The sequence below is a fragment of the Leuresthes tenuis genome, unplaced genomic scaffold, assembly GCF_036924035.1.
Source record: "Leuresthes tenuis unplaced genomic scaffold, fLeuTen1.0.hap1 SCAF_16, whole genome shotgun sequence".
NCBI classification, from domain to species: domain Eukaryota; kingdom Metazoa; phylum Chordata; class Actinopteri; order Atheriniformes; family Atherinopsidae; genus Leuresthes; species Leuresthes tenuis.
In genome coordinates, this window is record NW_027325370.1 from 23,562,913 (window position 1) to 23,578,564 (window position 15,652).

Genomic DNA, 15,652 nt, shown 5'->3' on the forward strand with positions numbered 1-15,652 from the left:
TTTTTCCACAAGTAATCTTGAAATTTATTTTGTTCACCGATGTTTTTAGTAGCAACAAGAAGGTCAATTTTTAGCTAATATAAAACATATTTACAACATGAATAAGAAAAAACTGATGGCCCAAATGCCCAGCACTCTTCAAAATGCACACATCTAACAACGAAAAGAGGATGTTTAAGATGTGAACAGAAGGGCGACCAACAAGGCGCGTATGTGAGCTGCTGTCTTCGCAGGACTGCCTACTCCTTGGGTTGTTGGTTGGCTGCGTTGGCCCGCAGCACAGCTCCTGGACTGGGATACGGCCGCTGCTGAAACAGGGGCCCCGCTGCTGTGGTGTCTGCACCTGTTTTTGCTTCGTTACGTTTGGGCAGACCACTTGACCACGAGCCTCTGTGAAAGATAAATTAGTGTCTTTTAATGAACTGTCTGGTTTTGAAGAACAGCCTCATAGCTTTAAGAGCAACCTCTGATTTTTACACATCAAATCGGTTTGCAAGCACCGCCTACAACTAGTCGGCCTGTGAAAACAGCTGAACGATGTGGCTGTGGGGCTTTGTCATGTAACCACGGGCTGCTGCATTTGTCTTGACTTGACATCAATTATGGAGAGCTGGTGTCTGTAGGAGGGAAGTATCAAAAGACTCTCATCAAGTCAGACACATAGTTCCAAAAGAAAAAAATGGCCCTCTGCATCAGATTGTTTTGTAAAATAAATGCTACAAAATCGAGAGAGACAACCATCAGTGATTTTACCAATAACAAAATGAAAGCCTCTGTGTGTTGCGTTGCTACCCGAGTGTAAAGATCGCATCCCCTATGGTTAAGATAATGGATCTGAAATTCTTTGAATTAAAATATACCATAAATGATGTCCCTTAAGCAATTTCGGGTAATGTTCTGGTAATACAGTGTTGCCGCCCAGCCGGTGCAACCAGATGACAGCAACTGCAGCGTTTGACTCAGAAAACTGCAGCCACCTTGCTCCCACGAGGTTCCACCATCATGTGACCTGGCACCAGCTTTGCAGTGCCAGCAGTAGCCAGAACAAAGTTTCCAAGCAGAATGTATTACGTTACATTTGTGCTGCAAAGCTCTGCATTAAATTAAAAGGGCCTTTAAATGTCAGCTAAGTCCTGAAGACCATTTACTTATAAAAGAAAGCCTATGAGAGTAGAGATTAAACAGGCTTGTCATAAAAGGATAAGACCAAGCTAGGGTTGTAAATTTTTTTTTTTTTTAAAGGATAGCTTTCTTAGAAGGTACGAGCCACACTGCACTACACAAGGATCCTGGCAATAGTGGCGGTAGCTTATCTGAATGGACTGTAGACATTTTTAGGATTAGATATTACATCTGTTTTTCCTGTCATGACGAGCCAAAATGTTTTCTGTGTTATTTCAGCCTCTAGCGCCTTTTTTTTTTTTTTTTTAAAGTTTGTGTCTCATGGGTCCTCCCACCTTAGAACTGCACAGTGTCTGGCCAGTTTAGAAAGTTAAATCAAAACTCATTGCTGCTGTTAATACTGCACCTTGGAGCATCAGAGTAGGCGCTTGGATCCATGGGGTCCATTTCATCATCTTTTCTTCCTGAAAACAAAGTGAATGTTTAACTGTGTAAAAAGCTTCGATGAAAGCCTGAAGAATGAGACGAATGTGAGTATCACCTCTTTTGTTCTTGCCGTACTGAACGATGTCTTCTCTCCTCTGTTTTCTCCTGTCTCTGTCCCTCCCGTCATCCCTCTCTCTGTCCCTGTCTCTTTCCCGATCCCTGTCTCTTTCGCGCTCTCTCTCCCTTTCCCGCTCTCGCTCTCGTTCTCTTTCCAGTTTTTCAGACGGTCTCTCCACTCTTTCATCTCCTATGTCGGCTAATCAAAGAAAGTTGAAAAGACAGAAAAAGAATGAAGGCAACGGTTAAGAAATTAATTACACATAAATTCTGCCCCAAACAATCTGCATTCAGAGATTGTCTCCCAAATAATATTCAGACCAGCAGTGACGAGGCTTAATAAAATGCTACCTTTCATTTTCTTGGCAGCTTTTGTTATCACTGCAGTCGGGTCATTCGGGGATAGCCAGGCAACCAGATCTGTCTCCACATTCCAGTAATAAGGAAGACCGCTGTGGATGGCAGGAAAAAGAAATTAAAACGGTTTTAATCTGCTGCCGTACATAAACTTCTGATCAGTCACCATAACATTTATGTGATCATCAGGAATTTATTTGACTTGAAATAATTAGACACTACTCTGTAAGGTAAGGAGTTTGAGTAGACTTAAACTGTGGTTGTGCAGCCATCAAAGATAATGACACAGCGGCTCAGCTTATATGTGGGTAGACTCAAAGTGTTAAGTTATACATCAACAGCGTACGTACCAAGCAGGATCGAACACTTTGTACCAGTTTGGTGGTAGATTCTCTATTCTTGAGGCTTCATAATCTACATTGTTGTCATCATAATCTTCAGCAATTATCTCCTCATCTCCATCTGTTTTAATTGAGAGAAAAAAGTACAAAGACTTGTAAAATGTCAGATGACAAAAGACAAATGGTAAAAGTAAATTGTCCCAGCATGTAAAACGTGGTTGACTACCTTGATCTGAGGGTTTAACGATCCCTCTCTTGGCCAATCGGGCCAGCAGTGCTGCAGGTAGAGGCATCCTGAAAATTCAAATTAGTGAGGAGAATACAGTCACGCAACCAGGAAAAAACAGTGTTACCCAATCACCAAATACAGTCAGTAAAATTCATATATATAAACATGCACAACTGATAACAGCAGAATAAAATCTTCTCTGGCTGCAAACAAATTTCTCCTTTTACTGTAACTGAATATGATGCAGCAATGACAAATACAGTATGATCCCTGGGCGACCTTACTGAGACTCTTTTTAAAGCTATCTAAAATGTGAAAAGATTCCATTTTCAGGGTTTAGGCAGGATGTCTGGGTGATAGTCGTACACGTTGCTTTTGTGCCCCAGAGACACATAAAGGAAACGACAGCTGGTTACAGCACTATTATTATTTCAGAAGCCTGGGCTCGGTTAATTTTCACTTTATTGAGGAAAGTGGGATATTCAACATTTTACACACATTCTCGCTGAGTACAACATTTCATTTAGCTCTAACAAGAGGAAACACATTGCTTGCCCGCCCCGGGTAGCTTCGTAGCAACAGCTGAAAGATTAAAGCAACAAGCATGCCAACTGTGTAACGAGATCACAGCATCTAGAAAAAATACCTGAATTGTCTTTGAATATCAAGAATTGGAAATAATTCAATCTTTACCCGTGCTCACGATTTCCTTTCCTTTAATCGTCAAGCAGAGAGAAAGACAGCACTTTCCAAAGAAAAGCACTCGGCGCATAATGATGACGTTGCAGCGTCCGCTTGACGACAACAAACAAACATGGAGGAATATGCCCGTGAACCTTGGTAAGAATAAAGTTTGGAATGTGTTGTCTTTCACCACTGAACTGAAATAACGGACTTCAGCTCCAGCGTTGCCGTTTAGAATGTATATTGAATCTGTTAGTGAGAGTGAACGGACAGATACTGTGGGATATGCGGATAGCTACGTGTGGGGTCACGGATATAAAAAGGTAAAGCTGTTGTCAGGCTTTAAGCTGCACAAACACATGCGAGCAGGTAACCTTTAACAATATACTACTTAAACACGTCGCTGTTTTAAAATGAAAGTTGAAGGTCTGTTCAACGGAACGTCATACTGTGTATCTTTTAAAGCTAACGAAATGTCATATATATATATAAGTAATTTAAAAAACATGACTTATTTATTTGAAATATTCTGTGTTAATGGCTTATTTTCGTGAATCGTTTGAATGCGATGCAGTTTGAATTTAAGGTTAAGAACAACTGCATCTAGACTGCATCAGTTGTTGTTGTTTTTAAAATGTTAAGCAGTACCCGCCGCGTTTTACCAGGGAGCCTTACTGTTGTAGTGGGTAAGAAATCACCGAAAGATCATGTCGATGGGAACAAATGCTGCATCGTTTGGCATTGATGGTGCCTTTCCCCTGCTCCAACACTGTGTTAATGTTTTGCTCACACCAAAAAAAAAATTTAAAAAATGGTGTGAGCAACAGTATTGGTACTATATGTTGTATTAAATTAATGGTGTCTAAGTGCATTGCATTCTTTTTTTAAATTCACATTTCACACAGTGTCCAAACTTCAAGATAAAAAAAATGGTTCTGTATTACCAAGGAAATATAAGTCAAAGGGATGTACTTTCATCACCTCGGTCCTTTGCAAGTGTTTCCATTTTAAAGTCTCTTATTATGTTTTTTTATTCAAAATCTTTAAGGTTTCATCATTTACACTGTTGCATCTTTCAGGAGTAGGAGTGTAAATTTGGTTGAACTGTGTGTGACAGAAGTCTTTCCTATTCTATGTGATGCATCGCTTTGTTAGTAAGCCAAGAGGCACCAGTATGAGTACTTTATTCAAGGCATAGTATTCGGCATCGACGCAGCTACCTTGCCTGTGTTACTCTAAGAATAATATGTAACTCATAATGAATTTATTATTTCAAGTAAGCTTCCCCCAGGCAATACAAAAGAAAGGAGGAAGTACTAAAGCTAAAGATGAAGCGTGAATCAGAACAAGGACCTCCGTAATGGGGGACTTTACCACAGTCTTTGGCTGGGGTTGTCTAAATAATTGGACAATATTATTTAGCTGGTCTTAGGTCACAATTATACTGTACACAAGTTTAAACCACGTTTTGGCCAAGGACTTCACATGCAGTATATATGCATACATCTCCATCTGTCTTCTCTGTGTAATTCCTGCAGCCCCTGGAGGATAGTGGACGATTGTGGTGGAGCTTTCACGATGGGTGCCATCGGAGGAGGAGTGTTCCAGGCGATCAAGGGCTTTCGAAACGCCCCTGCTGTGAGTTCAAAACATAACCGTTTGCTTTCTGATTCATCAAGCTTCTCGGGGAAAAGCTCAACTGTGTTCTAATATTTCAGGGTGTCGGACACAGACTGAAAGGAAGTGCGAATGCGGTGAGAATAAGAGCTCCACAGATTGGAGGTGAGGAGGTCTTGCTTTGTTGGCCATGAACTATTTCTTTTGTTGCAGATATTTCATTTGTTTGAATCAGTCTGTAATACACTGTTGCTTGTGTATATTAGAATATTCAGTGCAGCCAGGTTTATTGTGGTAGCTGGAGCCTAATTATTTCACTAAATCATTTTGTTTTCCCAAAACTAAATGTCGAACGTTCAGTCACCCACGATGGTGTTTATTTGAAGGAAGCTTTGCTGTATGGGGAGGGCTCTTCTCTACAATCGACTGTGGTTTAGTTCGCCTGAGAGGGAAAGAGGACCCTTGGAACTCCATAACAAGTGGTGCACTCACTGGGGCCATCCTAGCAGCACGCAGTAAGATGGAGCCCAATAGCTCTCTGTACTAGATACTAACATCCTGTGTCAATTAACTGAATATCTGGTATGACTCACTGAATGTGTTGTTTTTTTCTTCAGGTGGGCCATTAACCATGATGGGCTCTGCCATGATGGGGGGAATTTTGCTCGCTCTCATTGAGGGTTTTGGTATTCTGCTAACCAGATACACAGCACAGCAGTTTCAGAATCGTGAGTGAACTCACTGTAAATTATTTTTGTGCCACTGCTCAAAAAAAAAAAAGGGGAACACTAAAATAACACTTCCTAAATCTCACTGGATGAAATATTCTCGTTGAAAAACATTTTTCATTAGATAGTGGAATGCGTTGAGAACAAAATAACATAAAAATGATCAATGTAAATCAAAATTATTATCCCATGGAGGTCTGGATTTGGAATCGTACTCAAAATAAAAGTGAAAAATCACTTTACAGGCTGATCAAAGACATGTCAAAATGAGGCTGAGTGCATTGGCTCCACGTGCCTGTATGACCTCCCTCCAACGCCTGGGCATCCTCCTGATGAGGCGGCGGATGTTCTCCTGAGGGATCTCCTCCCAGACCTGGATGAAAGCATCAGTCCTTCTTCTGGACAGTCTGTGCTGCAACGTGGCGTTAGTGGATGGAACGAGACAGGATGTCCCAGATGTGCTGGATTGGATTCAGGTCTGGGGAAAGGGCAGGCCGGTCCATAGCATCAATGCCTTCATCATGCAGGAGCTGCTGACACACTTCAGCCACATGAGGCCTAGTATTGTCATGCATCAGAAGGAACCCAGGGCCCTCTGCAACAGCATACGATCTCAGTGGGTCTGAGGATCTCATCCCGGTACCTAATGGCAGTCAGGGTACCTCTGGCTCGCAGAGGCTGTGCGGCCCTCCAAAGAAGTGCCTCCAAACACCATTACTGACCCACCACCAAACCGGTCATGCTGGTGTTGAGGCAGCAGAACCTTCTCCATGGCGTCTCGTGCTCAGTGTGAACCTGCTCTCATCCGTGAAGAGCACAGGGCGCCACTGGTGAATCTGCCAATCTTGGTGTTCTCTGGCAAATGCCAACCACCCCCCGCGCACGGTTTTGGGCTGTAAGCCCCACTTGTGGATGTCGGGCCCTCGTACCACCCTCATGGAGTCTGTTTCTGACAGTTCGAGCAGAAACATGCGTATTAGTGGCCTACTGGAGGTCATTTTGCAGGACTCTGGCAGTGCTCCTCCTGTTCCTCCTTAAACAGAGGAGGAGGTAGCGGTCCTGCTGCTGGGTTGTTGCCCTCTTACGGCCCCCTCCACTAGTCCTGGTGTACTGGCCTGTCTCCTGGTATCTCCTCCATGCTCTGGACACTCTGCTGAGAGACACAGCAAACCTTCCTGCCACAGCTCGCATTGATGTGCCATCCTGGCTGAGTTGCACGACCTGAGCAGCTTCTGTGGGTGGTGGACACCGCCTCATGCTACCTCGAGGGGTGAGAACACTGACAAAATGAAAAAGTGACCAAAACATCAGCCAGAAAGGATGAGAACAGAGAAATGGTCTGTGGTCACCACCTGCAGAACCTCTCCTTTATAGGGGCTGTCTTGCTAACTGCCTCTCATTTCCACCTGTTGTCTGTTCCATTTGCACAACAGCAGGTGAAAGTGATTCACGGTCAGTGTTGCTTCCTAACTGGACGGGATAGATTCCTTATCAGCCAGTGATAAGGGACGTGTCAGTGACAGTAGAAGTTATTTTGAAATTTATTTGGCTAACTAAACATGTAACACTCAATATTTTTCCATTTTTCTATCAGACTTTACATCCTCTGCAACCGTGGAAGTAATCTTTGGGGTGTGTTCAAATGCTATTTTATTTGTTCAGATGCAGGCAGCCTTTTAGTCTGCACTGGTGTTTCATGTCAGTTTGTATAAGAGCTCTATGGCGATATTCAGTTTGACTGCAAGTTCAGTCACTTATCCACTATAGAGTTCACTTTGACAAGTCATTTTTTCCAAGTCAAGTCTCAAGTCTTTTGACCCAAGTCCAGTCAAGTCTCAAATGACTGAAATTAATGTTCTGCGTTCTAAGCATGTACTGTATTATTCATTATACACTGCGGGATCAAAATTGATCAGAGCATGGTCACTTTAGAGGGCTATTTCAATCTAATGTGAAGAAACGCCACAAAAGCTTGTTTGAAGTATATAAATGTAATTGGAAATATGTGTGCTTGCTCTGCACCACAGGATACATTAACAGACATTAATAACTGGCTGTGTAGCCCGAGCTTCTCATGCATAACATTTTTCAGTGCAATTTCAGTGCATTTTTCAGTTTTTTGACAGTGTCAACCTGGAATTTTGTCAGGTGTCCCTGAAATTATAAAAGTAGGCAATTGTAAAACAGCAATTAGATTGAAGTTAAGCTACATCCACGTAGACTTGGCTTAGCCATTCATTTGGTAACTGTTAACCAAGACTATGTAACCAAAGTCCTTCCCAAATTTCACAGGCTGCTGCAGATTAATCATCAACGCTGTGTAGTGAACAGTGAAGCTTTAATCTGCATATAGTTTACAGCACTTTACTTTGCTAGCGGTACCTGTCGATACGCGTTAAGTTTCCCTTTGACATTACAGAGAGACTGACCTGTCCTTGTGCGTTTTCAGGTGACTGATGAAGTTGGACGTAGTTGAGCCAGCATCATTTATCCTGATACCACACACTTTGCAAGTGGCCGTTCGCTGTCTGCGTGAACGCTTTATAACCAAATGTGACAACATACGTCACAGTTCCAGATGAGCTTGACGCTGCCATGGTTAGAGTGGTTTTGATATCAGTGGCTGCAGGCATGTGTGAGGCTATGTTGCGCTCAGCCTGCCATCAGCCTCGTCATTCATCGGAATGAATGAAATAAAGATCAGAAACAGTAATTTCATGAAATGAAGATTGTTTACAAGTCCCAAAACTCGAGTCCAAGTCAAGTCTCAAGTCTTTTGAGGACAAGTCTGAAGTCAAGTCTCGAGTCTTTGTTTGTGCGACTCGAGTGGAGTCATGTGAGTCCCCATCTCTGAGTTCACTATATAGAGGATTCATTGAAGGATTGGGTCAGATATTCACTGTTATGTGTCACATAAACAAACTTCTGGCAGTATAGGTACGATATGATTATATAATATAATATAATGATCCTCAATACACCAATAATGAATTAAAATTAGCCACAAAATGCATTTAAATATGTCAGAATAAAGCAAATGTAGGCTAACTCTTTTTAGAGCCACGTTGGACCCGTTGTTGTAGCTGGCACTCAGATACTTAAAAAGCAATCTGCATTACGACTTTCAAATCAGGTTCCTGTACTGCTGCTAATTTCTTCAAATCTTGCATATCATGCAAAGAAGAATGCAAAAAGAGTGCAGCCACTTCGTGGCAGAGAAAGCTGAGAGGCATTTTTTATTTCCTCACCAGGCATCTAAGTGGATAAGAAAATCTCAATAGATAGCTATAAATATTAGCACTAGCTCTGTCAGCTACTGAGTCCAGGCTGGAATGCACAACGGTCTATTTCCTGCAACGTTGTGTGCCACTTCTGTTGACTACTTGCGGTGTGCTTTTTGACGTGTTTTTAACACAGTTGAAATTTTGGATGCCGCTCTTTTACACCCAGTCCCGACACCCTTATCTCTAACCAGTTAATCGGCTGCGTGTAGAATGTTCCAGAGCGTTGCCACCTTACGTGAACAAAATTCTGTCGTCATTTACACCTCCCGCAACTTGTTTTGAATGTGTTGCTAGATTTGTTCATATTTTGAAAAACACAATGAGGTTGATCAGTCAGAATGCTGAAAAAAAAAAAAAAGTGTTTGTACACGTGTCTTTTTAATAAAGGTTAAAGAATACACAGGAGTTACTCATAGTGGTCGTTTTAGGTGCATTTTCGAAGACTTCTTAACCTTTTTTTTGAAAACTGGTTGGTAAAACTGAAGCTGCTGCATAGATTTCAGACATTAAATTTTATTACTTTCCTTTTTTTTCCCCTTCTCATCTGTACAGTAGTCTTTTGTGAATGGCAAGAGATTAACTGAGGACTGGTTACCAGATAAAAAAAAAAAAAAGGATTACTACAGCAGAATACCTAAACAATATGACATAGAAATGAACCATTTTGTTTCTTGTTTCTTCTTCTCTTCAGCTATTCCCTTTGCAGAGGACCCCAGTCAGCTACCTCCAAAGGACGGAGATCAGCAGCAGAGATCAAAGGGGCTGTTTCAGTAGAGAGCATAAAGGATTTAGGCCAACTGTGGACACAGTGAGTCATACCAGAGCGTTATGGGAATGCCAACACTGCTATCGGGGTGATCTGGAGATGAGGACACGGGTCCCTATGTTGGTGACAAGTAGTTGCACTTTGTTTTTGTTCCTCAGCGACAAATTATTGTGATTCTTATTATTATTATTATGATTTTAGTATTTATGAGTGAATGTTTATGTGTGAGCAAGGGTCCTTCTGACACACCTCATGTTTGCACCATCAGAATCTCGTGCATCTCGTTCTGTGTCGTTTCAGTTTTTAAATTTGGAATTTTGAAAATTGTGTGGTATGGATTTAATTATTCAACATAAAAGCCACATCTATGTGTTCCCAAGAGTTTGGGGAAATATGCTTATTTTTTTTACTGCTGGTGATAAGGGGACAACATCAGGACCACTCTCACGAATGTGTGGTAAATCTGTAGCCAAGGCAACTTGATTCATTGGGGAACTGCTTGTAACGCTTGCTAATTAACATGCAAAAAATAGAAGGGGCAACATCAGTTGTCCATTTTATGACGGGTGAGGTGTTTGAACTGCAGGTTTTTTTCACGTAGCTCGCCCTCAAGAAAGGAAATAAGTGTAACTCCCATCATCTGTAACCTTTGATTTACTCTTGAACCACCAAAGATTTTATACTCAGACACGCAGATTTAGTAAACAGTGAAGCCAGTGTTTTTAAAAAAGAAAATGATTGCACATGTTTGCTTAGCAGGTTCTATCGTAGAGTGTGGCGGTCTGAGAAAATGTTTTTCTGTGTGTATTTAAATATCAGCTGTGACAATCAACGCTAAAGAGTATGTTTTTGAATGATCCTGAGATGATTCAGCAAAACCTCATTCCATTCCTTCTCTTGCACTTTCTCTTTGTCAGCCATTGCTTAACTGGTGGCGTTTGAATCTGTGAATCTTTGCTGGATATTTGATATTTTACACATTAGTATAGATGAGCAATAAATAAAAAATACACCATGTCTCCGATAAGGAAAAATAAGGATGTTTCAAGAAGTTATGGCTTGAGTTAGTTTAGTTAGGTGGTTATTGAGCATAATTTTCCTCCTGAGCTGCTGCTGATTCCATCCAGGGAACCAGCACTTTTTAAACTCAAGTCTTACTCACTAGAAACAATCGAACCTGCCGCAGCAAGAACGTGGTTCAACACAGTCCAGTAGTTTACAGTCGAAGTGTGTATATAGAGAATGTTTATTTTATCATAACCTATTTATTGTGCAAATGTTGATAAAGATAATAAAGTTATACAATGTTACTGAAGAATGAAATTGGTGTCCTACTTTTTGTAAAGCGGAAAGTTGCGCTTCAGAGATCTGTTTCGCTTGAAGGTCGAGTGCTGCCCAATGTGAAGTTATCCTTCGGACTGCAAGATGTTTTCCTCCAGAATGTTTTATGTTGCCTTCTTGTCTCATGAGGCTGCTTACTTTGATGAGGTTGCCTCACATAATTGCTGGGAAAAAAATAACAATCTCAAAAGCTCAAAATTGCCATCACCCTGCCTGACCATCAGAGGAGTTTTCTTGGGGATGATTGCTTATCCTTCCTCACAACACACAAAATCCCTGTCCCCCGCACAACTCCATCTTCTTTTTCATCTGGCAGCAGAACTGATAACAAAGAGTCTCTTTTTCCAGGCGAGCTTTAGCTTACGCAAGCTTTTCTGCGATTGTCTCTGAGAATTTGAGTCCTCTGGGATAGGTGTCCACAAAGGCCGGCCCCATGTGTTCAGTTCTTTGACATGATGTTATCCCTGAACTTTTCACAATCTTTGGAAAACAGGATTACATAAAGATTCTGTAGGAAAACATCAGACAGTCTGAGGAATAAGCTGCTAATGTGCAAAAATCAGCCAAATCGATCGAGTTTCAACACTGTGGATGGGCCCCCAAAGAGCTCAGACCTCAATCCCATCCAGAATCTGAGCAGGGTACAAAAAGGCCAATGATGTGAAGGATGTTTTTCAACCCTAAAAAGCAAACTGTCATCACAGTGGATTGGAAAAAAAAACAAAACAGTGGAGACATGCAAAAAGCTTTTTAGCAACAATATTTACTGCTGGGACTGCTAATAAAGAGTTTACCACACTCTTCTCCGTCGCCACAGCAAGTCGATCTCGTATCATTGATTTGGCATGTTTTACGCTGGATGCGCTTCCTGACACTACCTTCACCATTTATCCGGGCTTGGGACTGTGTCAGAAAAATTCTCTCAAAATTAGGCTCAGAGTCGCTGGATACGATTAACACAAAACATTTATTTCTTGCAAGAAAGAGACAAGTCCGCACAACCTGTCAGGAAGCTGGCTCAGAGTTGTCTCCCTAACAAAATGGCACTATTGCTATTTATATTGTTTATGCTAGCTGGCCACACAATGTTATGGGAAAAGGACATTCAATGTTATGGGAAAAGGCGCATTTATCACCATTTAATATTATGGGAAGACGAGTTCAGACAGTCAAAACACTTTTGCTTGCTACATAGTATTCTGAGAACCAAAAGACAGGAGGAGTCCTCCCCCCATCACAGAAACTCTTATTCATGCAGCTTTTCTCATAGTATAACTATATAATTTTTCTAACATTCCCTCCTGTTTATACTATGAAGAAAAAGGGAAAAACCTTGCATCTTGTACAATTAACATTGAATGATTTTGAATCATTAACATTGAAAATTTTCCACTGTTCGCAGTGCATAGGAGCGAAAAACCCATTTGTTGTATTTACGGGAAAATTCTCCTATGGCCCCATTCTCCCCCTGGCGACCGACCGCTTAATCACTCACTCAGTATCAAAGATCGCACTCCGAACAGTTGATTCTAATGAATGGCGATGGACATATGTGTGATTAGCAAACACAAAATGAATGCACAAACAAAAAATTAATGAAATGAAAATAAGAATAATGAATAATAAATGAAAATATGATTATATGCAATTAAATGGAAAAATGAATAAAATGAAAAATAATAATATATGAAAATCAAGAATAGTCAAACAATAATAATAATAATACAATGCAGTTTATTCAGTCCACTCTGCAATCGTCTGCTTCTGGCCGAACATCAGTCCGGCTGGGTCTGGAACTGCTAAGATATCTTGGAAGGAGAGGTTACTAGCACTTCACTTCCAGGAAGAGGTCTTTACCACCTCTTATTCTCTAACTAATCCTCTTTTAGGACACTTCAGGATATAATTCAGCCATACAGTGGTTGGAGGCTGTGGATTGTTAGACGTTACTTGGTGGAATTAACTCTTTAAATCATCTTGGCATGATGGGAATTCCAGAAACCTGGTCAGTTACCTGACTTTGAGTCCTGTAGTGGTTCTGCTGCTGATGCAGTTCATTTAACCTGTGGACAAATGTTAGCAGGAAAAAGCAACATATCATCTTTACAATGCTCTACATTCAGGAATTGTCTTTTAATAGGTCCAATTCCCATTTTCATTGGTCTTTCATATGAACGCAAAAATAGTCATTAAAGAAATCATTGAGAATTCACTCGGGGTCATTCAAAGTACTTTGTACTTTAAATGTTATCTGTATCATCGTCTCCATCGTCCACGTGTCGCTCGTTGTCATCATCATCCTCTACCTGTTGATACATTATGCAGGTAAGGATGGTTTCAATCAGTTTTGGGATAGTCCTCTCAAGCATGTGATACAACATCAAGCACAGGTGGCTACTATGGCTCTTACAATAGACAGAGACCAAACCACTTCTCCATCATGTCAGTGAAGGGGTCGTTGATTTTCTATCAGCTCTGCAGAGAGTGATGCGAGTCCCTCTTTGTGATGCTGCCATCTGCGGAAGTATTGTTAGGAATAAAGGAACAGGATAAAGTTCCAAAATTTTTAATTGTTCAGCAATGCCTTGTAGATGTAATTTATCCAATAAACATTTTTATTTATTGTTGCCCACCAGAAAAGAAAAGATTCAAAGTCTGTAGTTACTTGATTTCTAGCTTTAAATTAATCTGGGACTCAGAACTCCAATGCTATCCAGGTACACTCTGTTGTCAAATGAACCTCCAGACGCAGTTGAACGCTTGAGACATTGCAGCTTCTCACCCAAGGCCTTAAAGTCCCCCACAGGGAACAGACGGAAAGGCAATGTTAGGCAGAAGGACGGACCTCAGTTTCATATCCCCACACAGCCACCAGAGGTCTGCTCTCATGGAAGTCTGGTTCCGAAACCAAGATGCTGAGTAGTTACCTGCGTCCTGAGTGACATTGATGGATTCTTGACAATTATCTGACATGAGTGTACCCACATTCTTACCTGTACCCCAGTGGATGAAACATATATAATTACCCTTATAAGCCAACGCTGAGGGCAGTTGTCTCTTTTCTTAACTGCTGGGAACAAACAAAGAGAGAGTTTTACATTGCTCTGTGTTAGGTACAAAAGATTCATTATGCAATTGTAATGCCATTGTAAAGCTTCATTTCTAGATTTATATTCTGGCTTTAGCACATTCAATACAATTAGATTGGATATTTTGTCATGCTGTATACATTCTAACAAAATTCCAATTGATACACCGGCGATTCTTCAGAAATTTTGTATTAACATACATTTCACATATGTACTTTTCAGAATACACACTGTTTTGGTTGTCTTTACATAAAATAATTGAGCATAAGTCAATGTCAGCCACCCCATCTATTCCTGCAACAAAAAATAGGTTGACAAGTTGTCTGTTGGACCTGAGGGACCTCCTATCTCTGTGGTCAGTCTGTGTCATGGGTCTGAGGGTGATTCATTGTAATGCATTATCTTTTAGTTTTTTATTAATCTGTGCTTAATCCCATAGAATTAGGAATACGATAATAAGAATAATGATTAACAATACACAACTGGTTCCTTTTAACCTACAAAATCCTGGTAATTTAAATGGATGCCACGGCTGCTGTCTGTCTATCCCTGTCTTATTTTAGCCACACCCTATGTTCTCGTTTTAGCCGTCGTTCTCTTCACTGAGGTTGAGACGAACCCCCTCCTGTTGAGAGAATTCCCCTTTGTAGTCAGACTTATGCCTCAGAGAACGGTGGTGGGTAACTAATCTTTCCCTACTTCTGCAGGTCGTGGCCTTACTAGTTTACAGTGTGATGAGTGAATCCAGGATATATTATTTTAGCTGCTGTGGTTTCTGTAAGCGCCTGATATGGACCTTCCCACCTTGGGCTGGACCAGTTCTCTTTCTTTATCACTTTGATGAGGATCCAGTATTAAAGATTCCTCCACAAGGTCACCTGGAACATACTAGACAGAAGAGATCTCTCTACTTGTTAACATTTTAACCATGTATCCTGCTAAGGTTTCTTCTCTTTCTTCATCATGTCCGGTGAATAGTTTTAACTGTGGTAGTAAAAATGGTCATACATTATCTCAAATGGAGTTAATCTTGTGCTAGTTGGAGTAATATGCATGTTTAGGACTACTAGTGGTAAACAGTAAACCCAATTCTTCCCAGTTTCTTCAGTCTTGACCTAATTATTCAATTGTGTCTCTCCAGCAAACCTGCTGATTGTGGATGATATGCACAGTGGTTTCTGAGATCCTTTTTTTTTTAAGTTCTTCGCCATCAGGAAGATAATATTGTTTACAAAGTGCGTCCCTGTTATCACTGTAGATTTTTTTCAGGAATTCCAAATCTAGGTAACATTTAATTCACCAGTGTTGCCATCTGCCTGTGCATCTGGAAATATTTCAACTCATTTGGTAAAACATCACTAATCACCAGGGAGACACCTTTATTTAATTCAATGAAATCCATACAAACATGTTGAAAAGGGTCCTCCGGCCTCGGGAACTGTCCTCGCCCCGGTCCTAGGCCATATGTATGGATCATATTTTGCACATATTTGACATGTTAGACAAAAATTCTTTATTATCATATTATGATATTATTATTTATTATAAATA

At 40.8% G+C, this 15,652-nt stretch overlaps 2 protein-coding genes across 2 annotated transcripts; one reads left to right on the plus strand and one right to left on the minus strand.

Moving 5' to 3' along the window:
• Position 1: 1 nt before the first annotated feature.
• On the minus strand, positions 2-3,374 carry pqbp1 (polyglutamine binding protein 1). The gene is made up of 7 exons (XM_072366381.1): positions 3,286-3,374; positions 2,590-2,657; positions 2,373-2,484; positions 2,017-2,117; positions 1,664-1,864; positions 1,529-1,586; positions 2-390 (listed from the first exon to the last, which is right to left on the minus strand). Exons 2-7 carry the CDS (start codon positions 2,654-2,656, stop codon positions 240-242), a joined length of 690 nt encoding a protein of 229 aa, XP_072222482.1. The 5' UTR covers position 2,657; positions 3,286-3,374; the 3' UTR covers positions 2-239.
• On the plus strand, positions 3,349-10,668 carry timm17b (translocase of inner mitochondrial membrane 17 homolog B (yeast)). The gene is made up of 6 exons (XM_072366382.1): positions 3,349-3,432; positions 4,815-4,914; positions 4,995-5,058; positions 5,280-5,408; positions 5,511-5,621; positions 9,597-10,668. Exons 1-6 carry the CDS (start codon positions 3,407-3,409, stop codon positions 9,677-9,679), a joined length of 513 nt encoding a protein of 170 aa, XP_072222483.1. The 5' UTR covers positions 3,349-3,406; the 3' UTR covers positions 9,680-10,668.
• Positions 10,669-15,652: the final 4,984 nt, after the last annotated feature.

Excerpts from the sequence above, each read along its gene's own strand:
- pqbp1 (XM_072366381.1), bottom strand. The coding sequence starts at position 2,656 with ATGCCTCTACCTGCAGCACTGCTGGCCCGATTGGCCAAGAGAGGGATC. Across the intron at positions 2,485-2,589 it reads CGTTAAACCCTCAGATCAAG|ATGGAGATGAGGAGATAATT; the intron begins GTAGTCAACCAC and ends CAATTAAAACAG. Across the intron at positions 1,865-2,016 it reads AGCTGCCAAGAAAATGAAAG|CCGACATAGGAGATGAAAGA; the intron begins GTAGCATTTTAT and ends TTCTTTGATTAG.
- timm17b (XM_072366382.1), top strand. The coding sequence starts at position 3,407 with ATGGAGGAATATGCCCGTGAACCTTG. Across the intron at positions 5,059-5,279 it reads AAGAGCTCCACAGATTGGAG|GAAGCTTTGCTGTATGGGGA; the intron begins GTGAGGAGGTCT and ends GTTTATTTGAAG. Across the intron at positions 5,409-5,510 it reads GGCCATCCTAGCAGCACGCA|GTGGGCCATTAACCATGATG; the intron begins GTAAGATGGAGC and ends TTTTTTCTTCAG.